This window comes from Panthera onca, chromosome B1 (assembly GCF_046562875.1).
Source record: "Panthera onca isolate mPanOnc1 chromosome B1, mPanOnc1 haplotype 2, whole genome shotgun sequence".
NCBI lineage: Eukaryota > Metazoa > Chordata > Mammalia > Carnivora > Felidae > Panthera > Panthera onca.
In genome coordinates, this window is record NC_138342.1 from 175,961,874 (window position 1) to 175,986,843 (window position 24,970).

At 35.6% G+C, this 24,970-nt stretch overlaps 1 protein-coding gene across 5 annotated transcripts in view; it reads right to left on the reverse strand.

The window, feature by feature from the left end:
- Positions 1 to 238: 238 nt before the first annotated feature.
- The window catches only part of WRN (WRN RecQ like helicase), a 149,774-nt gene continuing 125,042 nt past the window's right edge, over positions 239 to 24,970 (reverse strand). For 4 of the 5 annotated variants that reach the window (XM_078445421.2, XM_078445422.2, XM_078445420.2 and 1 more), the window contains 7 exons: positions 23,230 to 23,305; positions 22,878 to 22,990; positions 20,462 to 20,576; positions 16,890 to 17,021; positions 14,333 to 14,495; positions 6,107 to 6,321; positions 239 to 501 (listed from right to left, as the gene is read on the reverse strand). In XM_078445421.2, the coding sequence (XP_078301547.1) occupies positions 382 to 501; positions 6,107 to 6,321; positions 14,333 to 14,495; positions 16,890 to 17,021; positions 20,462 to 20,576; positions 22,878 to 22,990; positions 23,230 to 23,305 (934 nt within the window). In that variant the 3' untranslated portion in view covers positions 239 to 381. The remainder of the gene's footprint in view (positions 502 to 6,106; positions 6,322 to 14,332; positions 14,496 to 16,889; positions 17,022 to 20,461; positions 20,577 to 22,877; positions 22,991 to 23,229; positions 23,306 to 24,970) is intronic. The other variant, XM_078445423.2, reaches the window with a different exon arrangement.

Genomic DNA, 24,970 nt, shown 5'->3' on the forward strand with positions numbered 1-24,970 from the left:
CGGTAATATATGAAGAATTTATATCACACACACAATCACCACACAACTACCAATCTGTTATTTATATCAAATCACCACTCCTTAAAATTTCCAAATATACTGTTGAAATAAAGAGATTAGAAAACTGAGCAGTAACAGAGTTTCTTAAAGCAATCTTAAAGGAAACTATTACTCTATTCTATGATGTACTCACTCAGGCTCTCGGAAGACTCAAGTAACTGTACCAGGAGATGCCAGCTGTTCAACAAATAGGTGAGTTTTACTTTAGAGATTAGAATAATTTTTAAACTGAAATTTTGGCCCCTGCTATTTTCAGAAATCAAACAAGATCCCCTCTTACAATACAGCAAGACACACATAATTCCTCTGGCAATCACCAATTTAACTAAAAAGACCTCTCTTTTTTGTTTTGGCCATTGATTGCTTGCTGGTCTCAGCTGAAGTCTCATTTTCTTTGGCAAACCACTCAGGTAATTTTCTCATTGAGGTTACAAGTGAAATCTATAGGAAAGAAAGAGAAAAAGACATATTTATAATATTGAAAATGTATATCAGTTGTAAAAAGTAACAGGTTACTGAATGAATATACACCCACCACCCTTCCCTTGCTGAGTAAAACAAAATAGTGAGAGCTACAGGATTTATTTCTGGATGAAAAGTAAATAAAGAAAACAGAGACAAAATCACTGTATCATCTCTTTAGGCAAATGCCTGCCATCTTGTTTTTTATTCTTAGGCACTTAAGCATGCACACACATTTGAGAAGGAAAGAACTGGGTATTATTTCAGATTTATGTCTCATGTATATTTGCTCTAGGTTGACCAACATGGTTAATTTAATGTTCTGAGGAAGGCATCTGCTTGGGCGTGCGTGCACATGTGTGCGCGCGCGCACACACACACACAGAATCACATTAAGCATTTGAAAAAATATATTTCTATGTCTCCAATGGCAGACTGACTACAGAGTGGTTTCGGCAACCACCGACACCTTGCAGAGTTGCCAAAACGTAATAGATACTCAAAAAACAGCCAGTGAATAAATGAAAACAATTTTTGTTTTTTGGCTCAAAGACTCTTTGGAGAATCTGCTAAAAACTGGAGATCCACTTCTAACAATTTTAGGGGATTTATTTGTACACCAAATGAAGCCTCAGAACCCTAAGTCAAAAAGTCCCTGAAAAAAAAATTTTAAGAACCCAAAGGCAGTGGCTGTGTCCTTATGATCTGCACTTGAAAAAGATAAAACAATTTTAAGTTATGTCCCATAAGCCTAAAATGGTATTAATTAGTGTTATCTCAGTTTGACCACAGAGCCTCACACTGACATGACAAAAAAATCAGTCTGACAGGAGTATACCTTGGAGTCTAGCAGAATTGGTTTAGTTATTGAACTATGTGAAAGATTTACGATAAGGTGAGCTCATCTAAGGTATAATGTGTCTGTTACCTTAAGGTAAAAAGCATAATTTATTTAATTTCAAGAATGAAAACTCTACCTATATATTGTTCATCAATTACTTGTTATGTTTTATTATGTTTTCTATGTTTCAAAATGGTTTCAAAGGGATGCCTGGGTGGCTCAGTCAGTTAAGTGTCTGACTTCAGCTCAGGTCATCTCACAGCTCGTGAGTTCGAGCCCCACATCAGGCCTGGAGCCTGCTTCAGATTTGTGTCTCCCCCTTTCTCTGCCCCTCCCCTGCTCGTATTCTGCCTCTCTGTCAAAAATAAATAAACATTAAAAGTGTTTTTGAAAAATTAAAAAATTAAAAAATTTTAAAAAATGGTTTCAAAATATTTAAGGGTGGGGAAAAAAAGTAAAATATCCTTAACAGAAAACTGTGAAACCATGAATTTAGAAAAGGTAAAAACTACTAGCTATTTCAGCTTGATTAAAGACATTCAATGGAAAAGAAAGAGTTGTTCACCCTTTAGCAAAAGCTAAAGGAAAAAAAGAGGCTGAGATAGCAAATTTTCCCCTGGGTACCCATTTCCTCACAAGGAAGAGAAGCCCAGGAGAACAGATTAGATTTATATCTACAGTATGACACTATATTTGACTCAAAAATAATAAATATTAGGGATATAAAGTGGCACAGACAAAAGGCATTTGGGCAGAGAGAAAACTGATCCAGAGATATTTTTTCTTCCCATAAGATCTTAACATCACAATCCTCTGAAGCCTACTTTGCTTACAATTACAGTTTGAATGCCTGTGTGTGTTGGAAAAAGGAAATCAGTTAAGATTATAACAACACCAAAAAGTAAAACAGAGCATGACATCTGAATAGTAACAGAGCAGAGAAAAAAACCCTAAGTCTTGCAGCCAAAAATCATGGAATAAACAGGGATTTTGAAACAAGACAGACTAGGTTGGAGTTCTAACTGAGTCATTTGCTAAATGTATGACCTTATGAATGTTAGTTACACCTCAATTTCTTCACATAGAAAATGAGAATAACAGTACATACCATCACGGGATTACTTAGAAAAGTTAAATGAGAATAAATGCACGATATCAAAACACATTCTTATTTATTCTTGGCATTCATTAATTAGTAGCTAAAATCACTGAAAAGTGTTTTGTCTTCTATAACATTTCTATGAAATACAATCTTCAACATTTACCATACAATTACAATAATGATCTTGTTTCACTGAGAAAGAAGGAAAACGCTTACTTACACTGAGGGCATCTTTTGAGTCTCAACAATAAGTATCTGGAGAGACTTAAATTATGAGAAGTAAGTCACCTAACAGAAACAATGCCTTTCAGTGACTACTTCCTTTATGCAGTAGACAACTAAAATTCCCAGCAATTATAATAACATTTTAGGGGGAATTTATATCTTTTTTATATTCCAAATTCTATTAAGAAATATTATTAAGTTGAGAATACAAAGCAGTAACTCATTTGTTGATTATATGTGCACATACATATGTAAGCAAACAGAAATATATATGTTCTATTCACAATTTTACCTATGAATGAGAATCTGTAAATAAATCTATTTTTGAACTGCTGATTGGCTGATTCCAAGAAGTTAGTCTTTGTGAAATTCTGTCACTTTTATCTTTCAGTGAAAAATCACAAGGTTGTTTTCTATCAACTTTAAGAATTGTTATAGAATACAAAACAGTTAACAGCATGCACTATTTTCTTAACAAAAAAGAGAAAACAAAATCTATGCCTAAAAAAAAAGAAAGCTTAAGAAAATTCTAATTTTTCTGAAGTACTGAATTTTCACAATAATGATATCACTCATAAGGCATTTTTCTGAGTATCTCAAAATAGTACGTAAATAATATTGTACATTTTAATTTATAGTGAAACTTAGTGGCAGGGCAGGAAATATCACATATAGTCTTTCTTAGGCAGTGAAGAAAAATGAGAAGGAAAAAGTGATTTGGGGGAGAGGGTTCTGGGAAGATGGTGGAAGCAGCAGCATCGTTTTTTAATCTCTCTGAATGCCACCATTAAAACAAAATGGAGAGCAAAACCAAAAACTCATCATCTACACTTACAATGAAACTAAGTTTAAAGGTATTCCAAGGAAATCCAAACTATAGTGCATGAGGACAAACCAACAGCCATAAGGCCTGCACAGTACCACTTGTGTAGGAGAGAAAGCAGAGGCAAGCAGTGAGGTACCTGAGAAGAGAAGAACCCCAAAGTAGCCCACAGGTAGTCATCAGAAACCATGGTAGATTAATGTGAAAACAACATCTGAAAACGCGAGGGCTCCTGCCCAACCCAACCGCAAGTGACTAAAAGGAGTCTACAGTGGTAGAGTCATGGCTTCCTGCAGACACTCCTGACCAGCTAATGCTGTCTTCTAGGAGAACCCCTGGGATACAATCAAATCAAGCAGGACAAGTAATAGAGAGACAAAGGGAAGAGTAGCAGAGGAGTATATCTCATAAACTAAGTTTCCATATTTTGAATGTTACACAAAATAACAGAAGAGAGTGCCCTGTAAGCTTGGAAAAACTATCTCGAAACATGCCTTCTTTTGACAGTACAGGAAAACTACTTTCACACGAAAATGAACAACAGGAAAGTATTAAGGTCAAATTTGACACCAGAAGACTTGCTGAGATACAGAATAAAGCTGTAACCTCTCAAAATGAGCTGAAAAACATGAAGAAGCTTACTCAAAACATGAAAGAACGTCATAAAACAAAATCAGAAAAATTCAAAAAGGAGGGAAGTTCAGTGAAGAATTAGAAGCAAAAGAAAAAAGTGTATAGAGGTGAACATTAAACTACGAGGAACATAGCCATAAACATAACAGATTCTGCCCAAAGATATAGAAGGGGAAAAAGAAGAAAATTTTAAAGAGAAATGAAGAACTAGAAAGAAGTCATGAGAAGTGACAACTAATGCAGCTAGGCAAAGAAGATCCAATATAGACACAGTATGAGTCCCTGAAGAAGAAATATAAAGCAGTGGGACAAATACTAAAAAGTAATATTTAAGAAAACTTTCCAGAAATTAAAAAAATTTAAAAAAGATGTATTTAAAGAACCCACTGTGTACCTACATATGTTGGATCAGAACTGCCAATTATCAGGACATAATTAATTTTCCTTCATTAAACACAGGCACGATTGAACTTCTACAGCAACCACAACACATGTAAAACTACAACGCATCAACTAATACAAAGAATTTGTTTTCACATTATTATGTATTAGAAGACTCATAATCTTATGATGAAATAGACTACGAGATACAATCCAGGTTAGCAGAAAAGATGACTGTTCACATAGGAAATACGTGAAACCAGCTCTACAGTATTCAGGGTAGAATACTTTCTGTACTTGGGAGGAGGTTGAAAGAAAAATACTTTGGCTGGCTCACTCCTCTCTTAATCCACCTCCTAGACCCAATAACCTTGTTCCTCTAAATGGGGGTGGGGGGAGAAGACTACATCCAGTAGGTTCAGCATGACTTCCACCCATTCACCCAGTCCCCCCAAATCTCCCCACTCTGTTGTCGGCATCTGATGCTATTTCGATAAGGGAAAAGCCAAATGCTAGTATGTTATTAAATACAGTATTTCACATAAATGTGTACCGATAATCAGGAAAAAATAACAAGTTAGACCTTTTCCTTTACTGATAGGTAGAAGTTGGTAAAAATTTAAGGGTTTAGGGGTGCCTGGGTGGCTCAGTTGGTTAAGCATCTTGGCTCAGGTGATGATCTTGACAGTGAGCTTGAGCTCAGTGGGCTTGAGCCATGCATCAGGCTCTGTGCTGACAGCTCAGAGCCTGGAGCCTGCTTCAGATTCTGTGTCTACCCCCCTCTCTCTGCCCCTCCCCTGCTCATGCTCTGTCTCTCAAAAAGGAATAAATGTTAAAAATTTTTTTTAATAAAATAAAATATAAAAATTATTAATTATTAGTTTTCACAACTTTTATCATGTAGTCATATAATTTCAGCTAGAAGATACTGAAGGTTAAATTTTCAAATTATTCAATCATTTAATAGAATCATTACCAAAGAACAGTCATCTCATCCAACACACAGAGCAATAATTTCCAAAGCATTTAATTTTAATAAATATACCATCTAAAATAATACTAAACTCATGGTCTTTCTCTGATCATGCAAAAAGTATGCTGGGATATACTCAGGACCATGTACAACAATTACTCCTGTGCCTGAAAGATTCAGTATAACAGAAACAAAGCATGATGAATGACAGAATGACAGACACACTGATTTTGGGGGGTATTTGTAACAAAATTTGTTTTCCTTTTCATTAACTACATAAACTGCCAAATGCTCAAAGCCAATATTAACTATGTCTATGAAAGAAAGAGAATTGTCAGGCTACATATAGCCAGGATGAGGTAGACATAAAATTTAAGCTGATAATCCACACAAAAAGCTAAATAGATGAGCTACATGTCCCTTTTTCTGTCATTTAAAAAATCACTTTCCTCAAATAAGATTTATGAAAAACAAAAGAAATAAAGCACAGATTAAAAAGTAACCTTACATCAGAATTTATACATTTAAAAAATATAGCATTCTAGTATTAGAATATGCAAATTGAACCAACTGACACTGTATGAAAATTCTACATATAATTAACACCTTGGTATTAGCACCTACTTCTTCCTTGCTTCTCTTAGAACTTGAACAGCTCTCTTCAGAGTTGGGGAAACATCTCTTTCTGGTGGAATCACAGGAAAGCTGGTCTAACCGTCTGTTGTCACCATCTTTTTCCAGGATCTCAATTGCCATATGGATAAGGTATGTGTCAATGTTTTTAGGAACCAATGCTCTAATAAGTTTGATTTTATTTATATCTGTAAAGGATGAAAAAATAAGATTTAAAAATAAATTATACAGAACATTTTAGAAAGCTTTGAGCTGAAAATAGTGAAATATTTTGTAGAAAGCAGGGAGGAGGGTGTCCAAAGAAAATGTTCCTCTTTCAAATGCCTACAGCCCTACAAACAGAAATTAAGTAAAATGTGTCCTCCCCTCACCCGTGCACCACCTGCAATAAGCCCTTGCCTCCAATTCTCAAAGTCAGGTCAATGCCAGCGAATTCATATAAATTATGTTTCAAACTGCTTTTTGTGAGGTGCCCTGAGAAACCACTATCTACAGAACTGTTTCTAAAGGAATTATGCTTCAAATTCCAAATATCAATTACAATCATTTTTGAAAATGACTTATTCTTAAAATTTTTTTAATGTTTATTTTTTGAGAGAGAGAAAGAGTGCGAGTGGGGGAGGAGCAGAGAGAGGGAGACACAGAATCTGAAGCAGGCTCCAGGCTTCGAGCTGTCAGCACAAAGCCCAACACAAGGCTTGAACCCACGGACCATGAGATCATGACTTAAGCCAAAGTCGGACACTTAACCAACTGAGCCACCCAGGTGCCCCATGAAAATGACTTATTCTTAAGATAGAAGGTAATCACACTTGTAAATAAAATGCTAATAAAAAAAAGATCCTTTCAATAGATAGTGTAGCATAACAAAACACACTATATAAAATGCATAGTAACTGAGTTTTCTGAGAAAGAAATAACAAGGAATTTTTGATTTTTGTAACTCAACAGAACCGATCCAACTGCGTGTTGTGTCTTCAAACCTTTTACAAATTATTTAGCAATCTCCCACAGACCACTACTTACGTTTCAAACACTTCCAACATCACATTCATGTGAAATGTTCTAGGAGTAGCTTAAAACTAAGCAGCTTAGAATCTATTCACTCATCTTCATGTAATTATAAAACTAGTATAAAACATTTCTGACACCCAATTCAAATTCACAATGCCACCCTGAAAAGGTGGTCTTTCAATTATTCCACTTTTCAAGGTTTATATTCTCCTTTCAAAGATCTTATCTTGCTACTCTTGGACTTAAACAAACAAAACAAAAAAAACCACTGCAGTTACAAAAAAACGCAACAGGAAGAGAAAAGGTTACACAGCTAATGGAAACTAAGACCATGGGGTATCAATGATTTAGCCTCTACTCTTTCTAACTTTAAAGTTTTAAAATGTGAAACTGATTCTAATCAAAAACTTGGAAAGATAAGGGGCGCCTGGATGTCTCAGTCGGTTGAACGTCCAGCTTTGGCTCCTTGGTCATGATCTCGTGGTTTGTGAGTTGGGAGCCCCACATCAAGCTCTGTGCTGACAGCTCAGAGCCTGGAGCCTGCTTCGGATTCTGTGTCTCCCTCTCTCTCTCTCTGCCCCTCCCCCACTCACACCCTCTCTCTCTCTTTCTCTTTCTCAAAAATAAATATGCGTTAAAAAAAAATTTTTTTTTTAAACTTGGAAAGATAAGATTAACTCTAAATGTAATAAAATTAGCAATGTGACTGCCAAATCTATCAACCAACTAAAATTCTACTTGCCCTTTGGCCATTATACCATCCAAACACCACAGAAATTTGGCCCATTTTACTACTTCATTAATTTCTTAATGGCTGAGAAGTCTGTGTCTGAGCTCCCTTTCAGGTCTTCAGGTTTTCTTTCAAAAAAAAATTTTTTTTTCCAATAAACATTACATTACGTTTATTTTTCCAGATTTCTAGATTCTTAGAAGTGGGATTGCTAGTTCAAAGGGTAAACACATTTATGTTTTCGCACATATTGGCAAACTGCCTCTATAACTGTGCTATCTCATACTATAAGCACTACCCACATGTAGCTACCTGAAATGTGGCTAGTGTGGCTAAGGAACTCAATACTTAATTTTAAGCAAACTTAATTTAAAATTAAATTTGAAAACTGATACTTGATTCAGTTATCAGAAAAATTTTACATACATTTGGAACACATTGAGTATCTTCATCTACTTTATTCAGCTGTCAATTTATGAAAGCTAAATACAGATCAAGTATTTTCGATTACAATTTACTATCAGAATTGACATGCTGTAAATATAAAATGCATACACAATTTCAAAGGCATAGTACAAAAAATAAACAAAATATCTCAATAATTTTATATTGATTTTATGCTAAAATTGGTAACATTTTTAATACATTCAGTTAATTAAATTATATAATCAGAATTCATACATCTGTTTATTTTTACTTTTCTATTTTATCTTTTACTTTTCTAATGTGGCTACTAGAAAACTTAAAATTGCATATGTGAATAATAATATATAGACTTGTTGAATCTCTACGCTGCACATCAGAAACTAATGTAACACTGTGTCAACTATACTTCAATTAAAAAAATTTTTTAATTAAAAAAATAAAATTGCATGTATGGTTCATATCATATTTCGTTTTGGATCGTGCTGCTCTAGAAAAGCCATATAAAATTTCCTGTACTCCAGCCAACTAACAGGACTATATTATATTACATTTATTTTCTTCTATGGGTATTTAAGCCCTGGGTAAATAAACTATACATCCTTAATTTCATCATATTGTAAATGTACATTATACAAGCGAATTCTTTGGAAACATAGTTCAATAACTTTGAATTATCATGGCATCATACATTCAATGAATTATTTTGAAAGGAAAAATGAGACATTTTATTCCATTTGAAACAATGTGTTTCTGAAATTAGAATGTCTTCTTTTCATAAAAGTATGATGTGTAAACATTTGCTTATAGTTTTAAACCACTGTTAATGATTAATAAATGTATAAAGTTATTGTACTATAATTTGAATATAATTTCTAGATATAATTAGAAAATCCTTATATTCACATTACACATTTCTGTAAGTACCCTTAATATTTTTATCTTAACATTGATTTATTTTTGAGACAGAGAGAGACAGAGCATGAACAGGGGAGGGGCAGAGACAGAGGGAGACACAGAATCTGAAACAGGCTCCAGGCTCTGAGCTGTCAGCACAGAGCCCGGTGCGGGGCTCGAACTCACGGACCGTGAGATCATGACCTGAGCTTAACGGACCGAGCCACCCAGGTGCCCCAATATTTTTATCTTAAAGTCATCCTACAACATACACATGCAAATAAGGGGCATCTAGCATTAAAGACACATCTCCTGCCCTAGCTTTACAGGCAAGTAAGTGCTGAAAATTTCTACTGGAGAATAATGAACACTGGCTGCAAAGCTTTAAAAGAGATCATATTACTCCTAGTTTTGTGGCAGGTCCCTTGGAAGCCACCCTTAATTTTCCAGTTACATGCACATAAACAATGGAAGAATGAGATTATTCAAATATTATCCAGACACCTCATTAAATGTCTTGCCTAATTTATTAAGCATAGTTACAATTTCAACTCCATAAAAAATCTTAAAATTACATAAACATGGATAAACTAAAACATTGAAAAGTTTTAAAACTTCTGTAAATATTAAATAACAAGGACAAAACCTACTTAGCAAATAAGACAGCATGAAAATAATACATGTGATTTCTCAATTCACAAATACTCTGTTTTCAGGTATAAGATTAGGCCATAATAAAATAATAGAAAATTCTCAATTCAGTATTTTGCAGAATTTAAATGCCAATCAAACCTGTTCACTAAAACACCAAATTATATAATATGGCTACAGTTAAATAAAACATGAAAATAACGCATCTGAGTCATTAATGTAGTACGTACATCTTCATTTCTTATTACAATTTATAATTCAAAAATGTCTTCTCTGATTAGAGAACAGTATTTCTCTTATCAAGTATCAAGGAAAAACAAAAATTCAAAAGTAAAATTTCACATTTCAATATGTGTTATCTTACATACTATAAATATACAATCAAAGAAATAAAATTTAGAGCTCATAGTTCTCAAAATCTAACTTTCTCAATTTTGGCTTTGGAAGTAAACTACAATAATATATTTTTTCACATTATATGTATAACCTACATAGAGTGTATAGGCAGAAAGATGAATTAAATGTTTAATAGGTAGATTTCAAAGTTTTCTTTATGTAGAATTTCAATTTAGTATGAATCTCTAAATGAAAATTTATTTGCTATATTCAGTATATAGTGGTAAAGACAAATTTTTTGTTGTTGTTGTTATCTATTTTGAGAGAGAGAGAAAGATCACGTGCATATACAAGCAGGGGAGGGGGAGAGAGAGTGAGAGAGAGGGAGAGAAAGAATCCCAAGCAGGTTCCACTCTGTCAGCATAGAGCCGGACACTGGCCGGCTAACCACAAGATAATAACTTGAGCTGAAATCAAGAGCTGGACACTCAACTGCTGAACCAGCCAGGCGCCCCAAGACAAATGTTTTTTGTTTTGTTTTGTTTTTTAATTTTTAAAATGTTTTTTTATTTTTGAGAGAGAGAGAGAGAGAGAGAGAGAGCGAGCATGAGTGGGGTAGAGGCAGAGAGAGAGGGACACACAAAATCTGAAGTAGGCTCCAGGCTCTGAGCTGTCAGCACAGAGCCCGGTGCGGGGCTCGAATTCACGGACTGTGAGATCATGACCTGAGCTGAAGTCGGACGCTTAACCAACTGAGCCACCCAGGCGCCCCTTAATATTTCTTAATTTAAAAAGTTGTCTGACATCAGAAATGAAAATTGCTAAACTCAGAATGTAGAGGAGACTAGAGAATATTTAAAGATACTAGACATATAAATATGTTAACCTGATTATATGTAAGTATATTTATTTTACCCATCAATGAGAGGTTTATAAACCCAAATCTTACACCAGGATTAGAAACTGCATATTTCTTTCTTTAAATAGTTGGCAGTACGCTTAAACATCGTATAGTAAAAAGAAAAACTTGCTCAGTCACTAATCTTGACATGATATTAAAACAATCTGCAACTCTCTAGGCCTCAAATTCGTATCTCTGAAACAGGGCTGGATTAGCACAGTGAAAATTTAATGATTTCCAATTTCCTTTCCAGGTCTAAAATCCTGTAATTTTACAACTATATGATTTGTAAAGCAAATTAGGAACACCTGGATTCTTTACCATAGCCAAATAAAATAGATGTTGTCAATAATTGGCTAAATACTAGAATGTTAAATCCTTCCCTACCATTTCCCTCTGCCAATAATGAATCGAAATTAGAACATCTATTTTATGTCATTCAAGAATATCTGCCCAAGGGACACCTGGGTGGCTCAGTCGGTTAAGCATTCCACTCTTGGTCTCGGCTCAGGTCATTATCTCTCAGTTTATGGGTTTGAGTACCTCTGCACAGCGCTGCCAGTGCATCTGGCTACCGCTTCGGTCATGATCTTGCGGTTCATGAGTTTGAGCCCCCCATTGGGCTCTGTGCTGACAGCTCTGAGCCTGGAGCATGCTTCGGATTCTGTGTCTCCCTCTCTGCCCCTCCCCTGCTTGCTCTCTCTCTCTCTCTCTCTCTCTCTCACACACACACACACACAAAATTAAAAAAAAAATTAAAAAAAATTTTAAGATGAGGAAAACTGGGGCTTGGGGAGATTGGGTAATTTGCCCAAGGTCACATAGCTGTGAAATGGTAAACCTACATTGAAACAGGTCAGCAGTCACCAGAGACTTTGCTCTCACTGACCAGGCTGACACATTCGCCAGTCTTCAGGATTTAAGGAAGGTAGCCAATGATACCAAACACGATGGTCAACAGGAAGCAAAAAAACAAAAAGGAAAAAGGAAAAAACTGCACAAACTCTTTCAGAGAATACCACCTACTACCCAACAGCTTCATCAAAAGACAAACACTTCTTTAAGTCCTGAGAGATTATACATACACAAAGGAAAAAAATAATTCCACAAGTATTAAAATCAAGAAGGCATCGGAGTCTTTGACTTCCTTTACAATACTATTTTACTTTGCATTGGAGAAAGAGAGGTTTGATATAATCATAGTTCTAACCCTACAAAGTAATTACGGTTTTCCTTCCTCTACCTTAATTTCAAGGTAGGTGGCTGCTGGAGTTGGAACAATGGGAATGTGACCAGGACAGCTGCCTAGCTTTCTCATAAGATGATTCACGGCTAAGTAAGCTTGGATGTTTTATCACAGTCCGTGACACAGCACTCAGGTTTTCAGGTTTAGAGACCTACTTTAACCTTAACAGATCCACATTAGCCATGCTCACGAGCTGTCAATTCCCTGATTTACAATTATGAATTCACAATTATCACACAGATAAGTATCCAGATTAGCAAGACTAGTGCATACTTTCCCTACAGACAGATCTACTTGAGAACTCAAATTATAACCAGAAGGCAAGGAAGTGATATAGAAGCAGAATTAGTTGCTGAAATGTCTTCCTCAAATACTCAAATAAGATCTTGGCATAACTAATCAATAGGCCCTTAATATACTTGAAGTCTCGGGGCGCCTGGGTGGCTCAGTCGGTTAAGCGGCCGACTTCGGCTCAGGTCATGATCTCGCGGTCCGTGAGTTCGAGCCCCGCATCGGGGTCTTTGCTGACAGCTCAGAGCCTGGAGTCTGTTTCAGATTCTGTATCTCCCTCTCTCTGACCCTCCCCCGTTCATGCTCTGTCTCTCTCTGTCTCAAAAATAAATAAACACTAAAAAAAAAAAAAAAAAAAAAAGAATATACTTGAAGTCTCATTGGCCAGGATCAGAACTTGCATGTTTGTTTTTTTGAAATAGTTGGCAGTACAACTTTCATATGGTATAATTAAAACAAATATTTTCGGGGTGCCTGACTCAATTGAGAGAGCATGTGATTCTTTATCTCAGGGTCGTGAGTTTGAGCCCCACACTGGGCACAGATATTATCCAAAGGAAAGAAAGAAATGTAAATAAATAAATAAATAAATAAATAAATAGACAAATAGATAAATAGATAAATAATCAATCTTTTAAGGTAAAAAGAAAGAAAAATTTTAGTTCTCTGGGAATAATTTAGATGACTACTACCCACACTTGCCTCTTTGTCTTTGTCTTCCCCCTCTGCCTCCATAGTTGATCAATGGAAGCGATGAAGGTGTCCTTTCTTTAGGCCTTCAGTCAAGCTTTCCTCAAACCTAGAATTATTGCTGCCTTTTAAGGTGACTTTAATATCTTTGTTCTAACCAATTTAACATAGTATTGACTGTGCTTTCAGAAGGTGATCTTATTTCCCTTATTTCCAAATTTTGGGGGGGAACTGCCTAGTTGTTCCCAAGTGGTAATGAACCTGAGTTAATAGAAACTTAAGTATTTGCATTGCGGTTTTGGAGATAAGGCTTTTTGTATGTCTACTGCTCTGCCCTAAGAATGTGGAAATATTTATCGGATTTATTGAATTCTAACATGGCCAGGTTGCACATGTAGGGAGAAAAATCTTCTGAGGTAGCTCATCTTTAATTCTGTAAAAAACAGATCATAATTTTTAAGTTTCTGCAGGGCAGGCAAAGGGGCTTGGTCTCAGCACGGCTCAGGTTCTGCAGCAAAGTGACAAGAGGACACCATTCTACGTGGGGGCCTAGAGACCTGGGACCAGCTCTTCAACATCACACTGACTGAGACCACTGTATTGAATAAGAATTGTAGAATAAGGCTACTTCAGTGAAACAAATGACAAGGAATCTGTAAGATTCAAGGGGAAGTGAGAAGTCAATACGGGAAATGAACATGGGAAAAAAACGTGTTGTTTTCAAGGGGTGAAGCAGAAGTTAGAAAAGGATGAAAGTTCATTGTTTTGGGGGTAGTGGAAGTTGTATTCTAAAGCCGAAAAGGAAACCAAGAATTTCTCAGATGCAGTCTCTTCTGAGTGGTAATGGGAAGAAAGACTGGTTTTGAAAAACAATTAACAAGCATTACCAAAGTAAGTTTTCATAGTAGCATAAAGGGTTAATGCTGGTGAAGTGAAAAATATTAGTGGATTGCTTGTTTACTTCATCTGGGTTCAGTGACTCAAGTCATTAAGGCTGTAGACGAGGGTCACAGTGATCACCTGAGTTGATGGGAGGGTTTCGGATAACATCAGCAATAATCTTCTGAACCTCTGGAGTCAGGCCTGCTCGCTCCGAATCAAGTGGGCAGCCAGCTCTCACCGCCTGGGATAAGTGCATGCCAACTGCTGTGAGAGGCAGAATCCTGTTCTCAGCTATCCTCATCTAGAGAAAGAGGAACAAAACAACCAGTGAGGTTTCAAATGTTTGCACGGTACTGTATGCAAATAAAAGGTCCAAAATCTTCAGGTAGTAAATGTTCACTGAGAAATAAACAATGCACTGAACTTTCATTCCAAATTTTCAAGTTTACTATTTCTTTAAAACTGCCCACATTATACATCTCCAGTTCTACTTTTTATACTTACTGTATTGAATAAAACAAAATCATCCAGCTTTAGCTAAGAACTCATTCCTCAATCCCTCTATAATTATTCACTTTAAAAACCTATCAGTAGTAGAGAGTAATCATTCTGTGGAAGTCTACTGACTGCCACAGCCTTTTGAAAATAGAGGGAACTGTAATCCAATATTCTATAATTGAACTACTACATGGTATTTCAGTTATATGAATTTCCAAGAAGACAAGTCCTAAAATGCTTAGTGATAATGTAAGGCTCCAGGTGCATTTTATACAAGGTTCTTGAGAAGACTTTAATAAGGTTTTTATATTGGCTCTATTCATAAAATAATAACCACAATTTATTCTGTCATCTCTTGCCTAGCATTAAACTTAAGATGAATTGTTTTAAATTTAGGACAGCATTACAGATTCATGTAGCTTTTTAAACAAAGGTAGTTCCAAATCCATTTACAACGTACATTAGATAAAACATTGCTTTAAATACTCAGAAAGTTTAGTCAGCTCTAAATTATTTCATGATACTCCCTTAATATATCTTTGAAGTATGAATTTGGATTGTATTTACGTGAATGTAGATACTTTCACAGAATAGAACATTTGAAGCACTAATTACATCCTTCAAAGGTAGATTTTAAATTACCTTAATTAAATGTCTACCTTTTTCTACTACACAGTATGCACCATGTGTGCATAATATCAGGGTTATTTGATCCCAGGCATCAAATTACCTAGAACTAATTGTATTATTGCTCCAGATTAATTAGTCCTTAGGTATGGTTAATTTTGTGGTTAGTTGGCACAGACCCTCTCAGACCCGTGGGAAGAACAGATAATTATACCATGATATTACACAATAACAAACAACAAAATAATAGTATAAGACATTAATGAAAATACACCATTCTTCACATTTTTAACCATGAATATGTAATATAATACTGAAACTACATGAAACCACATATCATGGCATAGTATTAGAATGTACTTTATAGAAGCTATGCCAAATTTTCTTAGTACCATATTCAATTATGCCATAGATATTGATGTTCAATTTATGTATATACAAGCATATTTAACTCACATGTGTAAATTACTATTTAAATAAGAATTTTTTTCAAAAATAGTTCAATGGAATTATTTGGTTTCTTCTGTAATGGCTTTGGTACTTTTAATTTTAGAAATTTGACTGTTTAATTAGAATATCTATTAAGTGATGAAGACAAACTATGGACTGTTTTTCATATTTACACTGGCCTCAACAGCCTTAAGGATTTAGGCCAGAACACTGAATATGAAAAAACATTAATATGGCCATTTTTCACAGTAATGAAGATTTTTTTCAAAGACCATCAGGCATGGTTTAAAAAACAGAATAGTATTAGAGGATACAGAGTGGAAAACAAGTTTGTTGTTAGTGGTTTTTTTTTTTTTAAACTTATTTCTAGCTTCTTGGACATCCTTCCAATGATATTCTATGCATTTCTGTATACATACGCAAGGATATGTCAATAAATAAAAATGCATATATATACACACAAATTTATGTTTTTCAAACAGCTCTGCATCTCCCCTTTAATGTATCTTGGAGATAATTCTTTATCAATACATAAGCTAATAGTTATTAAACTATTAGTCCCAGCTTTAAAAAAAATAGAGTCTTAAAATATGGCTGCTCTAATATCCCTAAGCTGTAAGTGTGTTTAACAGCACCTCTATACAACCTCTATAAAATAATCATGGTCAAAGTATACTTGCTGTTTTTACTTAATTGACAAAAGTAGGCTTAGCAGAAAAAGAAAATGACATTCTAGTCTAAAATTACATATAGGGGCGCCTGGGTGGCTCGGTCAGTTAAGTATCCGACTTCAGCTCGGGTCATGGTCTCACGATCCTTGAGTTTGAGTCCTTGAGTCGGGCTCTGTGCTGACAGCTCAGAGACTGGAGCCTGCTTCAGATTCTGTGTCTCCCTCTCTCTCTGCCCCTCCCTGACTCATACTCTGTCTCTCTCTGTCTCAGAAAATAAAAACATTAAAAACAATTTTTTTGATGAAATATAAAATGAAACAATAGAAAATGTTGTAGGATTGATTATAAGAATTTTATCCCAAGTCACAACTTTAATATTTGAAAAACTGATAAAACACATGTTTACATAAATTTGACAATCCCCTCTAACTTGAAAGTAAAACACTTACCAAAGACATCTTCTTTTCTTGGAATAAAGAATACGTGATGGCCACAGACTGCGAAAGGGAGCATGCTCCATTTTTCGGCACCAGACTGTTCCCTTGTTTTTCCTGAAGTTTTGTATTTGGAAAGAGGTCTGTCTACAAAATTTAAAGTGTAACAAAATGATCAATAATAATATCAATATAATGATAGAGTATTAATATGGTCATTAGGCACTGGGGGGAAAGTCTCCAAAGAACAGTAAAAAATTCGCTTTTTACAAAGAGCTCAAAAAAGGTTTTTACGTTTTTTGTTTTTAATGTTTATTTTTGAGAGAGAGAGAGAGAGAGAGAGAGAGAGAGAAGAGTGCATACTCACGAGACAGGGCAGAGGAAGGACAGAGAGAGAAGGGAGACAGAGAATCCCAAGCAGGCTCTGTGCTGGCAGTGTAGATCCCACAACCTAGGGATCATGACCCAAACCGAAATCAAGAGTCCTACGCTCAACCGACCGAGCCACTCAAGTGCCCCTGTTTTTGTTTTTGTTTTTATCTATTTATCTAAAAAGATAAAATAAGGCTAGAGGGAATAAGTTTTTCGATAAAATATTTGTAATGGCAAACATGATTATAGGACCAGAAATGTCTAGCCTCCCCGTTAGCCAATAAGAGGGAATAACAAATGAACTATAATGTGGACCACTCTGACCCTAAATTTCTTAATCCCTGGAAGTGAATGTTGAATGAATGAATAAACCAAATTAAAATTCAAACTCAGATACCACACCCACAAATTCTAATATATCATAAGTAAATATATCATCACTATATACATATAGTTTAAAAAGATATGTACAAACTGTGGCTCTAAACTTGAAGCATTATCTAAATTCTTCAATATAGTTCTTTAGGACATGTTTAAAAGAAAAAAAGTGGGGAAAGGATTGAAAATATGAGATTAATGAAGAAAATAACTTGAAATAAAGACCAAATGAGAGTTAGTGGTAGAATTATATATGATTCACATAGATACATGAAGTTTCTCCTAACTGTACCTTTCAAAACATAAGCACAAATACTAAATTAAAAGAATTAAATCCAATAGAACTTGGCTTACTGTTAACCCACAGAAGTTCATTTCTATCCTAAATAAAAAATGAGTCTGTAGATTAGTTCACAGATACCTAGCACGACTGCAGTTTGGTGAACAGAGAGGCCCAGACAATCCAATGACCTAAAGTCGTTGTTTCTAGGCACCCCTAAATTTTCAAGGAAGAGTATTTTTTATTAAATGAAGTGTTTCCATCTGAGACCTGAATGCTGTCAAATTTGGCCCTAAATTCCTAGGAATGCCTAACTAACATCAAACTTCATTAGCCAGATTTCTAGGTATGTCTGTATAACGGTCTAAAGTTGGAGGCAACAATGCGACACTCCTATACCAAAGTTTTGGAAATGTGACCACTGTAAGTTATGCTGATAATCCATACAGATTTTATTATTTAGGGGACAAAATCATGGTATCATCTGTAAACTTGTGACCAAAGGGTTTAGAAACATCCAAAACACTAAGCAAAGTAATATGAGAGCAGTAATCTCAAGAAGATAGGGCTAGAATGTGATTCTAATGAGCAAAAGTCTCATCAAATCATGTTCTATGTAGATAAAAGGCTATGTGGATAGACAGTGGTCAATTGTGGAAACATATAAATAGGAAAGGCAGAACGACAGAAGTAGGCAATGCCTATCCAAGCACTGTCTAGAGGAGAAGATGCCTTAGCTAACTAGATTTGAATAGGACAGCTTCCCAGGCAAGTAATGTATGAGAATGCCTCAACCTGCCTTGATGCTTAGAGACAACTTCAGACACCATCAGAATGCCCCTTGTTATATTCCAGGCATGCTAAGCAACTGTCAGATAAGCCGGCCTCCCATATCCCTTTTTCCTCAATAGGAGAGGAAAACACACTGGCTGGGTCAAGTGAAACTTTCCAGTTGCAATTCTCACTATAAATTAATGAATCTGCATTCCAATATAACCATTTACATTTGCATATGCACACTAGTATACATAAAACCAAGCTCACAGAGAAGGATAATACTCCCCCAAACACAACTATTCTGTGATAAGACATATCAGAGTTTTAAGATTACAAGGATGATTTCTAAAGTGGGATCCAAATGTGCCTGTCCAAAGCTTACAGGAGATTCTTACAAGTAAAAATAGCCCTTTAATATTGTCTTCCAGGGGTGCCTAGGTGGCTCAGTCTGTTAAGTGTCTGACTCTTGATCTTGGCTCAGGTGATGATCTCATGGTTTGTGAGATCGAGCCCCATGTTGGGCTCTGTGCTGACAGTGCAGAGCCTGCTTGGGATTCTCTCTCCCCATCTCTCTCTGCCCCTCCCCCACCCCTCTCTCAAAATAAATAAATGAACTTAAAAAAATTTTTTTAAAAACTTCCTTCCATATTTTTAACTCTTCCAACTTTTTATTCCCACCCTGTTATCTTTTATCTTTCTAATTCATCCATTGTTTCTTTAATATGGGGAAGGAAAGTATGCTTTCCATCCTGTACGTGAGGAAATGGAAACCCAAAGAAGTTAAAGAACACTTTAACGTTTGGCTTCCCCAGGTAGACAGTGCTGGAATTAAATTCTTGATTCCCTGATTCTGAGTTTAATAGACTTTCTACCACCTCACAATGCCTCAGCTTCTATGTTGGAGTACACAGACTAATAGAGTCTACATGTGGAGTTTAAAGAAAGAAACCCAAAGGTCCCTGTGGAAACGGTCATTTACAGTGAAGCAAGAAGTAAAAGGATAGGAAGAAAACACTATGAAGACTGAAGAGAGGGGGTGCATGGGTGGCTCAGTCGGTTGAGCATCCAATTCTTGATTTTGGCTCAGGTCATGATCTCACAGTTCATGGGATCAAGCCCCATGTCAGATTCTGTGCTAACAGTGCAGAGCCTGCTTGGGGATCTCTCTCCCCCTCTCGCTGCCCCTCTCCTACTCGTGCTCTCTTTCTGTCTCTCAAAAAAAAAAAAAAAAAAAAAAAAAAAAAAAATTAAATAAATAAATATAGGTAACTAACATGTTTTTATAAGTGATTTACTATACAAACAATCTGAATCGCTTTTTTAAGTGTCCAGTGTGGAAATGAAAATACAGTTGACCCTTGAACAATACAGTGTGAATGGGACAGGTCCACTTATATGCAGATTTTCTTTTCAACAAATACGGTACAGCTCCATAAGTATATTTTCTCTTCTTCGATTTTTCTAATAACATTTTCTTTTCTCTAGCTTACTTTATTGTAAGAATATAGTATATAAAACATATAACATAAAAAATATGTGTTAATCGACTGTCTGTGTTCTCAATAAGGCTTCCAGTCAACAGTAGGCTACTTAGTAGGTAAGTTTTGGGAGATTCAAAAGTTATCTGTAGATTTTTGATCGTGTGGGGGTCAGCACCCCTAATGCTCCACATTGTTCAAGGACCAACTGTAAATGGAGAAAATACTGCTGTTGAAAGGTGTTTCTAAAATTATTAAAAAATGTTTATTCTCACAGTTCCTGAAAAATCACAGTATTTTACCTGAATGCTATTTTTTTGACAGAAATGTTTGATAACTTCCAACAGAGGGGCCAACATAAGAGCTTTGCCTTCAGAAACACCATCGATCCTTTTCACATTTTCAACTGCAGTAGGTCTGTCATTCAAAAAAATTAAAAGGTCAACAAACCACTAAAACATTATCACTCCAGTAACATAGCTGATATTTAGTGTCATACTAACAGTAAACATATATTTTTCCAACAATCAGAAACAATGTGTAATACAGGCACTCATATTTTATGATGTCTTTCTTTGCTTTCCACCATTTAAAGATTTGCCATTTTAGCAATTTATGAATAAAAACACCACCACCATTGTCACCACAGAAACACGGTACTAACTGATAAATAGGGTATTATCATGAAGAAACTAATGTTCTATTCTATGACTGATCTTATTATTATTTTTGTAAATAATAAAAAAAAGGCTACTATGAGGCCCGGGGCACCTGGGAAGCTCAGTCAATTAAGTGTCCAACTCTTGATTTCAGCTCAGGTCATGATTTCGCAGTTCATGAGATCGAGTCCTGCATTGGGCTCTGCGCTGACAGCATGGAGCCTGCTTAGGATTGCCTCTCTCCCCTCTCTGTGTCTCTCCCTGGCTCATGCACGTGTGCTCTCTCTCTCACTCTCTCTCTCTCAAAATAAATAACTATGAGGCTTTAACTGCGGACAACTGACAGGCTAAGAAACAAAAAAGAAAATCCCATTCATTATTTACGAAGTATTTACCGGTAACAACAAACCTGCTAACTACTTTAGGCTTTTAACTCACTATTTCTTACTGTATCCAATATCCAAGAGACTGTATGTTGCCTACCTTCTAAAAATCTGCCAATCTCATGATTATTCTTTTTCCTTCAAACATCTTCACTAAATATTAAAGTGTGGTCTTGGAATATTTATTTATTTGTTATTATTATTTTTGAGACATGGCGCAGAGAGAGGGAGAGAGAGAGAATCCCAAGCCGGTTCTGCACTGTCAGTGTAGAGCCTGACATGGGGTTCGATCCCATGACCAGGAGATCATGACCTGAGCCAGAATCAAGAGTCAGAAGCTTAACTGACAGAGCCACCCAGGCACCCCTGAATACTTACTTTTAATGAAATAATTATTATAAAATATAAGCGCTATATTCTATTATTAAAATTTCTACACTAAAGTAACACCTTTTGGATAAAATTTAGTGACAAGAACAATTTTTTAAAAGAAAGTATAAATGATGAATACAATTTCCAAACAACTATTCTTTGTTAATATTTCTTCTAAATATTTATTGACCAACTTGTGTTTATTAGGCATTGTGTTAGGTGCTTCAGAAGACAGAAAATGATGAGAACATAGTGTCTTTATGCACAGAGTTTAAAATCTGCAAGATAGAACACATGTATACCAATAATAATAATAACAAAAAAAGTAAGTAAAGCATTGTGTAAGAAGTGCCATAGAAGCTTCTTCTAAATTTAACTTTAAAGTCCTTTATGAATTCTAGCGAGAGGAATTACTTTGCTGTTAAAGAGCATATAAGACTTCATGGAAAAAATAATTAATAAAGCCAGATCTTAAAGGATTCCCTAAAAGGAGTTTTGGGGAATCAAAGAAACCACAAGGCAGAAGCAACACTGTAAATAAATATATGGAAGTTGAAAGTGGGTCTTTAACAAATGGTAAAGAGCCTAGGTAAGATAAGCCATTCAAAATCGTATGACTTGGCTGGAAAAGGAGGTTTCAGTCCATAAATGGAGGGGCCTGAATTATAAGCTACAGAAGTTAAGACAGTGGGGAACTAGTTAAGCAGAAGTACAACATGATAAAGACTGATTTAGTGTCATATTATCAGGTGAAACAGAGAGGGAGAGATGAAGGAAAAAGTAACTGGCTTTTGCAATAGTCCAGGAGCACTGGTCCAAACTAACAGGGTGTCACTAAAAAGAGAGAGGAGAGAATACACAGACACATAAGGAATATTTACATGAAAAAGTCTCAAAACTATTTAAATAAGACAAAGATGGGGATCCATGTTAGAAGAGTGAAAATAATACCCGGGGTTTTAAACGTGCATCACTGAGAACATGATGGTATGAATTTAAAAAAGTAAGATATTCAGGAAGAGTTTTGGTAGTTGCCTGAAATGCATGTATGGAGGCTTTGTGGATAAAGAGTTAGATTTTATACAGAATGAATCTGATTGCTGAAAACTGTTGATTTTCATTGACGTAGAAACATGGGTCTATAGCTCGGTGGTGACATTGTGGGCAGCAGCATGGGAGACTGGGGAGTCAACGCACAGACACGACAGCTGGACCCAAAGTCATACTATCACTTAACAATCCATGTTACAAATACATTACGTTAGAAGAAAATAAGTTAGAACATATGCAAACAGACAGCTTACCTTATTTTGGCCATATCCAGCAGTATCTTATTTGTTGCCAGAATAGCGGGAGGAACACCCTTTTGATTGGCATGTTCCTGCCTTGCTTCCACCAGTATGCTATACAGCATAGTCTGAACAAAGAACAAAGAAAACAACTCAACATTTTTTGTTTTTTTTTCAAATGTACTTGGAAAAATCCAGCCTTCTATTTTTAGAGCTTCAGATATTACATTTTCCCTTAGGGTGAAAACTAAACTGTATCTCAGACTCCTTGCTAAAGAACAATTTTTAAAATACTGGCAAAAAAATTTTAAGCATGCATATGTTCACAACTATCCTTTCAAATACTGCCTTTTCACAAAAGCCATACCTGAGTCTTCTGCTCTTCAGCTGAAATAACAGGTTCTGAGGACTTGTAAGATTTTCCTGGTGAATGTACCATGATGCTAAAATATTTAAAAGAATGTAAATGATAAAAGCTTTTCTTTCTCCAAGATCACTTTTTATTTAACCCCCCAAATGAGAATATTGTTCCAAGTCAATAGTAACATTTATTCTTCATAATACCAGTAACATAATTGTGATCTACAACAGCCTAGATTTTCAATAATTTCAATCAAATGCATTCATTATAATGGTAAAGTTAAAACTGCAATTGGAATTCATCAAAAATGAGTATGTTTAAAAACAGCACTTTCCCTACCCTCATCCTCAACTAAATGCTTTAATACTCCCTATCTATAAAGAAAATAACTCTTTTTTTTTTTTTTTTTTTTTTTTAAATTTTTTTTCCAACGTTTTTTATTTATTTTTGGGACAGAGAGAGACAGAGCATGAACGGGGTAGGGGCAGAGAGAGAGAGGGAGACACAGAATCGGAAACAGGCTCCAGGCTCCGAGCCATCAGCCCAGCGCCTGACGCGGGGCTCAGAGCCTGACGCGGGGCTCGAACTCACGGACCGTGAGATCGTGACCTGGCTGAAGTCGGATGCTTAACCGACTGCGCCACCCAGGCGCCCCGAAAATAACTCTTTTTTGACCAAGAGAGAATCTATTGATTCTTTACTGTGATAGATGCTAAAGAATCTACGATTCTTTACTGTGATATCACTAATTTTTGGCTGGTGAGGCACATTAGCATGGAATTAATCAAATTGTTCACACTTTTCTTCAGAATCAAACAAAAATAAGCCAAAGAAAGTACTACCGCTTTTGGCTCCTCAAAAGGATAAAAAACACCCAATTAGCAAACAACACGGAAGGTGAGAGGCAGCAAAATAGAAAACCATTTTCTTTAACAAGCATTTCTCACTGATAAAGTAATTATAAGGAGAAAAAGTTATACAAATGAAATTATATGGAATAGCCCATATAAAAGATGCCACATTTAAATAAAGTCCTCCTTTGGTAAAGAAAGGGGGGAACATGTTTGATACCTGAGAAATGTTTATAAATTTCTCTGTTGCAAGAATTCAAAATCTACAGTGTAAAGATTTCCACAATTACCAAATCTTATCACTAAAATAAGTAGATGTAAGCCTGAGAAAAGATACGTCAGTTCAAGGAATTAGTAATATCAGTTTACTCAAGATAATTATAAATTTGTTTTAAATAATATAATTACATTGACCTTTATCTTAATATTTATAAAAATCTTTATACTAATGTACTGTTTGCAAAATGGTATTTTAAATGATTTCACAAATAAGTTTTATCATCTATACTAACAAATTTTGGGTAACACAGCCCTAAAGCAGAAATATACATGGAGAACATTTAATAAAAAATATTTTGCCTATGAATGTTATTACAAGTGCACAGAAGAAAAGTTCAAAATTACTACTATGAAAATCACCAAAAAGTAGAGATGTTGTATCCACGAAACAAGAAAATGTTGTTATGTTAAAGAAAGAAGAAAGAGGGGCGCCTGGGTGGCTCAGTTGGTTAAGCGTCAGACTTCAGCTCAGGTCAAGATCTCACAGTCCACGAGTTCGAGCCCCACATCAGGCTCTGGGCTGATGGCTCAGAGCCTGGAGCCTGCTTCCGATTCTGTGTCTCCCTCTCTCTCTGCCCCTCCCCTGTTCATGCTCTGTCTCTCTCTGTCTCAAAAAT